Below are 9,291 nucleotides of genomic sequence, written 5' to 3'. Positions count from 1 at the left end.
CGTCATTGTTTCCATCACCACCCTTGTGAAATATGCCATATTCGACTATCATTACAGTTTTAAAATATTTGACAAGCGTCCATATTTTTTTTTGTGGGTTACCGCGATCTTGTGCAAGTCTCTGGACGTTCGTAAACGGGAAGCGTCGCAGCGTTACCTGGAAGTACTCCTGATGGAAGAAGCGACTGTCTTGAAAACATGGCGGATAAAGAACAAAACAGGCAGGCAAACACACAGTAACAGGTATCTTCTTTTCTTTATTGTGATTTCATTCGCGTAATAACATCTTAAAACATAAGCGCTTGTTCATATAGAGGCGGTAGGTGACAAAAAAGTCATCTAAAATGTGAGTTTTGGTTAAACGACACTGATCTTCGTTCGTTGTTAGCTTCACTGCAAACAGGTTATGGTTCACCAGCGACTAAACACGGTTCATTTTTTTTAACATAGGTGCAGATGAATGGCCCTTAATATATCACCTCAGTACGTCAAGGAATGGAATATTAATGGCTACGCCAGTGATCGGATCTTAACCCAATGGAGCACTCTTTTTAGTTACTTCAAGTAAGTTACTAGCACCTGGATGTATATGTGCTCGAAGAGATTATTGCACCTCGTTCTTTTTAAATGCCATGTTGTAAAAACCACTTGCGTTTAGTCTGCTCGTTGATGAAGATCCATCTGTGTAAAAGAGCATCCAAACCAGCATGAATCTCCAACCACCAGTACCTGTGATACACCCCGTCCATCCTGATGTCCAAATGAAGCCCCTGCCTTTCTATGATGTGCTAGATGTCCTAATCAAGCCTTCGAGTTTAGGTTTGTTCACATCTTTTGGATTTCAGTGAGTGATATAATTGCTTTCTTACAGATATTAGCAGATCAAAGGGTTTTGATCTTCTCTAGAGCAATATTCAATAATGACTCGAATATCTTTTCAATGACCGTTTGAGGCTTCAGCTGGTACAACACATCCAGATATTCAGAAACAAAACTGAATTTCTTTGACCAAAAATGGTGTCCCTCATCATTCAGTTCAATTTTATTTTTTATAAAATAGTAAATTTTGATATAGCATGAGTGTGCTTTAATATCATTTCAGTGATGACACAACTAATCACTTGTTCTTAGTCTTTTGTGATGTCTGTAACTCATGCGTGCATTATTTTAATGCTTCAAAGCAAGTTAACCCTCAATATTTATTTGATTATTTTCCATCAGCCATGGCAATGTTGGTAGTACAACACAATAACTTGCATTAATCTATGGATGCAACTTTGATATTATTCCTAATCAGCGGGATGTGGGTTCTCTCTGGGTCCTCCGGATCCCTCTCACAGTCCAAGGACATGCGTGCGTGTGAAGTTAGGTGAATGGGCAACTGTAAACAGACCTTATGTTGGCCCTGCAATGAGCTTGTGACTTGTAGAGTTTATGTCACCACTCGCCTGAAGGCAGTTGGGCCTCATAGCGAAATGGTAAAAGAGGCTTTGAAGTCAGTTTGTTCTAGCCAGTACTAATACTGTACAAATGTATAAGTTTGCTGATGTATTATTTATATGAAAAGAATTTGGTTGTGAATTCATGTATAAATTGAATCTAGTGATTGTCAAACCGTTTTCAGGAGCAGGCACTCCACAGAGGTACCACCAAGAAAAATATTTTGTCTTTGCCTTGACACCACAACAGGTTCGAGAAGTATGCATATCGAGGTATGAATGTGTTTTTTGATGCTGATGTTTTTAATATGCTAATCATATTTAAATATTAGATATGCTAGATATATAGTTGACATCGATTCATTTATTTTTAATCAGTGTAAATTTTTATTGATGAAAACAGTTTTCTTGTGTGTTTACAGGGATTTTCTTCCTGGTGGCAGGAGGGACTACATGGTTCAAATCCAGCTACGGTGAAAATGTTGTATTAAATACAGAGATATTCATTTGTAATGACCATCAACCCCCAACATGAATGGAGACACATCTGTTTGAAACTCCTCATTGATTACCTCAAGTTCAATAAGCCTGTATTTGGTCTACTGTGTTTCACTTTCATAGTACTGACTAAAGCATTGTGTCCTTATCATTACATTGATTCGAACTTTGAGAACATTTGGGATGTGGTAAAGACAGAACCAACAGTCCACCTCTCCATCAAGAAACTGAATGGCAAAAAAGCCAAACTGAATGTCATGATTATAGAACAAGACATCTATTTCAAAAGTCTTATGATGTTATGGCATTTTATAATTTCATTGTTCTAAATTCCAGCTCTATGTTTTTCAGATTTTGCTTATCAGAGACAAGTTGCCCTCAAGAGGACAATTATCCAAACGGTCTCTGTATAAAAGTCAATGGGAAGATTTTCCCTTTGCCTGTAAGGGTTTGTCTTTCTTCAAAAACCTTTTTCCTTTAATATACAAGACTTGTTTTAACTATGTCAATGGAACATTCTTTCCTGTAGGGTTATGTACCTCCAGCCAAAAATGGCATGGAACAGAAGAGACAAGGCAGACCTCTCAACATCACTTCACTTGTCCGGCTCTCCTCTGCAGTACCAAATCAGATTTCGGTGACTTGGTCTCCTGAAATTGGAAAAGTGAGAATACAAATGTTATCACACTTGTAGAACTCTTTAAAGCCTGTTATATTTGATGTGGTTTGATTAACTGTGGGGCTTGAGGTTGGTAACGTTTGTGTTAATCTCATTTTTCAGACCTATTCCTTGTCTGTTTACCTGGTGAGGCAACTGACATCCCCACTCCTCCTGCAGAGACTGAGGATGAAGGGGATCCGAAACCCTGATCACTCCAGAGCCCTCAGTAATTTCAAAGTTCAACACTGTTTTGTCCTGATTTGTAGAGAATCAATTTAGAAAGGCAAATGTTATTTATATGTTAAAGTCTATCCATGTTAATTCCCACACCATAACAAATGTAAAGCAAAGAGTGCTCTTAGGGGCACTTTTCTTCTGCGTACTTCATTCTCATCTCAGCTTTACTCCCTGTCGGTATTACAATCTGGCAAATTTACCTGCAAAAAATATAAGTACACTATTTGAAATCTTCATTATAGTTGGTTGTATTACCGACGCTGTGGGGAAATGGCTGTAGTGCAGTAGCAGTTTATAGCTGACGTAATTAATTAGAGGTTAGTGTAGAATGCTGGGAACGCGGAAGAATAATCAGATCTGTTGCTGGTACCATGTTTAAACATGTAAAATATTATTTTTTTATGTTTTGGAATAGAGTTGTGTTTATCTGACTACTCATATGTTTCCACTTGCCCCGCCTTCTGTGTTCCAGTCAAAGAAAAGCTGACAGCAGATCCAGACAGTGAGATTGCTACAACAAGTCTCCGAGTTTCACTTATTTGCCCGGTAAACAAAGCATCTGCTTTGGATTTTTATCAGAGCAAAATTCACATTTAAATGACAACTCTGCATCTCTGGTGAGGCTGTGGCTCAAAATCGGGAGAATGAACTAGCAAGGCTGCTGAAGAGATTTAAAATATTGACTGACAGGGGTGAGAGAGGGTTGTTCATTTCTGATGTACAGGAATATTGAAAGTTACAGTTGTAATCTGAGAAAGGTTAAGATAAAAATGAAGTCCAGACCATGCCCATTCTCATGGAAACATGGCAGAGTTATGAGGTTGTTAACTAACCACACAAATTTGTTTTTTGCAAGATTAAACTTTAACTTGCTAAAAGAGCCAAGACCAAAAGCATGATTTAAATTTCAGCCATTTACATTGACATATATATTTGGCCCTGTTTGACATGGCTCTTTTTTCTCCTCCAGTTGGGGAAGATGCGTCTGACAGTGCCTTGCCGGGCAGTTACCTGCTCTCACCTGCAGTGTTTTGATGCTGCCCTGTACCTGCAGATGAATGAAAAGAAACCAACCTGGATCTGTCCTGTGTGTGACAAGAAGGCTGCCTATGAAAGTCTTATTATAGATGGGTAAGTTAAACCTTGTCTTTCCAAATTATATCCAATCTAGTGATTTACCACTGATGGACTCAGTCAAGGTGTAGAAAAACCTCAAATAGGATCAAGAAAGATGGAAGCCAAAGTTTGACTCACATCACAAAATGTCTTCTCACTCATGTCAATGCTAAGTTGTAAAACAATCTCAAATTGTGTTTTTGAAAACACTGAGCGACAACTGATGTAACTGATGAAGACAACCCTTTGTGGACCAGCTACTTTGCTGTTTATTTCAATGCTTCATCATTCCTCAGGTTATTCTTGGAGATTCTGAATGACTGTTCAGACAAGGATGAAATTCAATTCCAGCAAGATGGAACATGGTGTCCAATGAAACCAAAGAAAGAGTCTTTCAAAGTCCCCACGCCATTGTTTCAAAAAATTGAGCGTAAGTATGTTAGCTTAAATTAATATGTTGTTTGCATTTTTTTCTGACAAGTTTTTGAAAGCCCTTACAGCACAGTTTGTTCAGACCTAAATTTTCTACCAACTAACCTTTTTAACAGCTATTTTGCCATAAATGCACTTGAAGAATTTGTATCCTCTGCAGTTCAAAGTTTTTAATTAATTGCTGCTGTCTTCTGTTGGGAAATTGGTGCTGAAGTATCAGCAGCTTCATAAACTTTAACCTTTGCAAGTTACAGTTAACAACTGTAGAATGTTGTAAAATTCTGTCTGCCTGTTGCCGTAGCCTCTGCTCCACCCCGTCAGTCTTCAATGTATTGCAATTCCTCTGAGACCAGCTCTACCAAGAAGGCAGATGTGATCGACCTGACGATAGAAAGCTCCTCATCTTCCGATGAGGATGAGGCAGAGTTCAGGATCCCACCATCCAAGAAACACTGTGTTTACATTTCTAAAAATGAGGAGGTGCATGCGAAAGGGTGAGCGAGCAGACAGACCTGCACAGCTTATAATTTATATCACACTGATCTGCATTATTCACATATACAATCACTTTTTCCTGTCATTGCCTATATTGGACTTTTTAGAATTTGAGTTCTTTCAAATATAAACATAGTGATGCCATTAAATAGAGGTCTGGCTTGTGGAAACACGATAGAAGCCTGTCAGCCTTGTGCATTTTTCACCTGAATAGTCGTTTAGAGTGGCTGTTTTCCCTCAGGGTGTTGGCCTATCAGCCCAGTGTGTGTTTGCCAAATGTCCAGGCTTTGGACCCGTCATATCTGACATCTACACTTCCTGACTATGCAGTACCCTTTCACTCCTCCACCCTGGCCACGATTCCTACAGACCCACAGAGTGAGTCAGCTGTGCTTATCAGACCAGTAATTCATGACTGGATTGGAATTAATTTTCTCTTTTCTCCATTTAGGTCTGGATATGTTTTCCTTCATTCAAGACCCCCAGGTATGTGCTTTTTAATGCTAGAAGGTGTTCTTTGTGACAACAGAAGCTTTAAAAGCTCTAAGTTAATCTGCCTTTTCAGACTGTGTTTTGTTTTTGTTTTCTAGACTTTTTTTTTAATCCTTTTTGGGGTCACGGGGAGGGTGCTGGAGCCCATTATCATTTGTGAGTTTCTGTACCTTGCTCAAGGGTACCTCAGCAGTGCTTTGGAGGTATTCTGGCACCTCCCCCTACTACCAGAAAAACAACCAGAAGAGAGAGTTTGTGCAAAGTGTTTGCTTTTTTTTGGGGGGGGGGGGCGTTTAAATACTTTAGTGAAGCAGGTTCTAGTATTACCTTTGCATTTGTTGTAATTGAGCAGATCTCCAGGAACCTACAGTTGTGTTCAGAATAATGGGCTTATATCATCACTTACCAAGATCACTCACTGCTGCTAGCAAATATTTTACTGTTAAGACATTTTTGGGTCAGTGCAGACTTTTTTTTAGAAGGGTTAGCCTGCTTTGATGGGGAAAAAAAAGAAAATGATCACCTTAAATCATCTAATATGCTTTAAAATGGCAAGCAAAACCAGAAAACACCTGTTCAAGCTAACAGAAGAATGTCCAAAATGGCAAGGGCTGGCATAGAAGGTTCTCAAAGGAACCAGCAAAGACACATCTGTGAACTGATGAAACCACGCTTGTTCTTCAGATGACCCCCCCCCCCCCAAATAAAAACTCCAAATTCAAGCTACCGTGCACTGACAACAGTAAAGAGAGAGAGCGTGTTTTGTTATGCCTGGTTTCTGATGGTTGTTGCTTTCCACTGTCAGCAGTACCAGCCCCAGATGTTCCTGGACAACCTGACCAGCAGCATGCAAAGTGTGGCTGCAGCCAACACCAGTACAGCCCTCATGCCCTCAGCAAGCAGCCACTACGACACCATCAGCCACACTACCGCATCAGTGCATGAGTCCCAGGTCATTACGAGAGGACGGACTGATGGCAGTATCGCAGATATTATTTCTTTAGACTGAGCTGCAGTCCTCTCGGACCCACACTCTGTTCTGCGGTAATCCAGTTGCCAAATGACGACCGCCTGCTCAAGACAATGCTGTTGTGTGGTTATTCCACCTCTGGTTTTAGTAATAACTAAAAAGGAAAACAAGGACTAAGAATTCATCCTAAGCGAGGTTTAAGGCCATTCTATGCCAAGTTTTAACCTGGGGACACTGGTCCAATGTTGTAAATGCTTTGGTGCCTCATAGAATCTTTGTTTATATCAGATTGCTTATATCAATTTCTGTAGCACTCAAGAAGTTGATCCGAATCTTTTTAATGTTTAAATTATTTTGTAAGGGAACAGGTGGAAACAGAACACCACTGTATGTGAATTGAACAGTTATCCTGACTGTTAACTCTCTTTTCCATGCGTGCAGACATCCACAACAGGGCAAATGTATACCTGTTTATGTACAGCTTGTGATGCTTTGCTTGTTCCATGGACAAATCATGTGTGTTGACAGATAAAGGGTGCCTCAATCAGGATTTTGGTGTCTGAACATCATACACAGCATCAGTGATCGGGATACCCTAAATGGTCGTTGGCAGTTTTTCCAAGTCAAGCTGTAGCATTTTTGGGGCAATGCCGGAACACACACTCAGCCTGTAAATGACTCCGTGTGTGTAGTGAACCATCTCAGTTCAAAAGTAACACTTTAATCCTAACCAGTTTGGATTAGCAGGTCATTGATTAGAACACCCTTAATGTTGGACTTTATCTTTGTAAATCATGGCCTTTGCATTTATTGTGATTTATTTTCAGCTTTTAAGTACTTCAGGTGGATTCCTTTTATTCCTGCATGTTTTGTAAATTCCAGCATACCCGTGTGAGTCTTTTTATAATAACTTTCTGGATGTCTCACTCGGTGTTTGTCACACACACGACACATGTGTAGATGCGTGCTATGACTTTAATTCATGCAATGTTGGTTTGAGACCCACTTTTCTACCAAAAAATAGGGAAAATGAAGAGGAATTTGACATGGATGACATCTTGCAGGGTTTTTAGTGTCACTACTACTTTATGTTCTTTTTTTTCTTTCATGGCTTCTATTGGACTGGGTATTTTTATGTTATTTATATTTTTTTAATTATAGTTGTTTTAATTGGTTGTTTTCAGTTCAGGTCTTCACTTTTAGAAAATTCCAATAGATGTGTTTTACACCCTTTACTTATATTTCCATTAATCATCATTAAAAAAAACTAAATGTGTACATGTGCTAACCAGTGGAATTATAAAGGTGTACAGGAGTCAACTTGAGTTGGTATGAAGTTTTCTCTTTACAATGGAATTAGCAGTAACCCCAATAGATATTTGTGTGTCATACACCAATGACACCACCAGGCTGCGCTATGACTCAAATCGTCCGGTGTGTACCAACTTCTTTATCATCAGAGAGGATCATGTATGAGTAGTTTGAGTCGTGACCAAAACGTGAGTAAAAGACATATGATGGCTGTGCAGCTGTTGGCCACTATGTAAGTGACTGTAGTAATTCTATACAGTTGATCCCAAGTAGGGAATCATTTCTGTTTTTAAGGCAGCCCTGCCTCAAGATCAACCATCCAGGTTTGACCTTTAGCTTTGACCTTTGTGCACTGAGATTTCTGCTAATTTTGTGAATGTTTTGAGGATATACTACACTGTAAATGTTTTTATCATTGTGACAGTTACATTTCCAGCCTTTGATCTCTACTCTTTGATCAACGTATAGAGCCTTCAACACTATGACTAAACAAGGATTTAGTTTACAATGAAAACAATAATTGTTTTATTTTAATTTGATGACATAATTGTGATATTAACTCCACCATTACATCCCTGTTGACTTTAACTGAGCCTGAGATAGAACTGGAAATATCCATAACTTGAAAAGGAACGTCAAGATGCAGGAACCACCTAATATTCTTGCAGAATCAACCTGATTTGGATGACAATCCTGCCAAAAATATAACCCCACATCTATGTTGTTTATAATATTAATAACAATGCATTGTATTTTCTGCTATGTAGAAGACAGATTGAACTCTTCCTGGATAAGTGAGCATTCCAACCCCCTTGAATTGAGCTGGAATCTGAAGTTTGTAGACCTCTTGTTGGCACATGAAGAAATGACCTCTCATCCATCTGAAGAAAATTTGATTTCTAATGTTTCATGGTTGTGGAGGAACTTCAAGAAGTCGTTGAATAAAACTCCCACACTAAACATTTGAATATCAAAATGCTGCTTTTACCTGAGTTTATGATCACTTTGTCATTTAAAACATTGGGCCAGATTCACCAATATGTTCTTAAGAATCTTCTTAGATTCTTTCTTAAGTTGTTATTAAGAAGTTTTTTAAGAAAACCCTACGTCGGATTCATCAACGCGTTCGTAAACCCCAGAATTGTTCGCAGCTGTGTTCTTAGATTGATGAATGCCATCTGTTCGTAAGTTGAAAGCGCGTGCCAGGTGAGTCTAATTAACATACGATTAGCATAAGTCACCGCCCACTAATGCCCATAAAAGGAACTGCAGCAGGACCCTGTAGACAGAGCAAAAAGCAGCCAAATGCCCAAAGCGAAATGCCCAAAGCTTGCCTCTCCACGCCTGATTTCTGACGCCGTGTTGAACAATCAAGAAAGGATGGCTAACACGCTTGATAAAAATTGCCTCAACCCTGATGACTATAGCCAACACGCTTAAAGAAATCAACGAGAATGTAAAATAAAGAAGAATGTAAAAAAAATAAACGTGTAAAAGCTGTGCTCGGATTGTGACAATAATGCATTTTATTCACAAACGGGCAATTAATCGCGCTCGAACGTGAACCGCGTGCCTGCAGTCTGGCCCCATCATTGCGTCAGGACGCACATCCTCAGGGGGTTGTGACTCTGTGTCCAAAC

At 39.3% G+C, this 9,291-nt stretch overlaps 1 protein-coding gene across 5 annotated transcripts; it reads left to right on the top strand.

Moving 5' to 3' along the window:
* The first annotated feature begins 103 nt into the window (after nt 1-103).
* On the top strand, nt 104-7,660 carry pias2 (protein inhibitor of activated STAT, 2). 5 transcript variants are annotated; one of them, XM_011615249.2, is made up of 15 exons: nt 104-243; nt 451-564; nt 727-819; nt 1,625-1,712; nt 1,862-1,912; nt 2,289-2,379; nt 2,467-2,601; nt 2,719-2,824; nt 3,308-3,381; nt 3,806-3,966; nt 4,248-4,381; nt 4,685-4,877; nt 5,120-5,256; nt 5,330-5,364; nt 6,176-7,660. In XM_011615249.2, exons 3-15 carry the CDS (start codon nt 762-764, stop codon nt 6,377-6,379), a joined length of 1,467 nt encoding a protein of 488 aa, XP_011613551.1. In that variant the 5' UTR covers nt 104-243; nt 451-564; nt 727-761; the 3' UTR covers nt 6,380-7,660. The 5 variants fall into 5 exon arrangements, with proteins under 5 accessions (XP_011613551.1, XP_011613549.1, XP_011613550.1 ...); XM_011615247.2 differs by having other exon boundaries at nt 693-819; XM_011615248.2 differs by having other exon boundaries at nt 659-819; nt 6,179-7,660.
* Nucleotides 7,661-9,291: the final 1,631 nt, after the last annotated feature.

This window comes from Takifugu rubripes, chromosome 21 (assembly GCF_901000725.2).
Source record: "Takifugu rubripes chromosome 21, fTakRub1.2, whole genome shotgun sequence".
NCBI lineage: Eukaryota > Metazoa > Chordata > Actinopteri > Tetraodontiformes > Tetraodontidae > Takifugu > Takifugu rubripes.
Note: the sequence above shows the minus strand (reverse complement) of the source record. Positions and strands in the feature narration are given on the sequence as shown.

What these genes read in the sequence shown, in the direction of transcription:
- pias2 (XM_011615247.2), top strand. Translation starts at nt 708, where the DNA reads ATGAATCTCCAACCACCAGTACCTGTGATACACCCCGTCCATCCTGAT. An exon ending in TGATCACTCCAGAGCCCTCA is followed by an intron (nt 2,825 to 3,307) that starts GTAATTTCAAAG and finishes TCTGTGTTCCAG; the next exon opens with TCAAAGAAAAGCTGACAGCA. An exon ending in CCTTCATTCAAGACCCCCAG is followed by an intron (nt 5,365 to 6,175) that starts GTATGTGCTTTT and finishes TTCCACTGTCAG; the next exon opens with CAGTACCAGCCCCAGATGTT.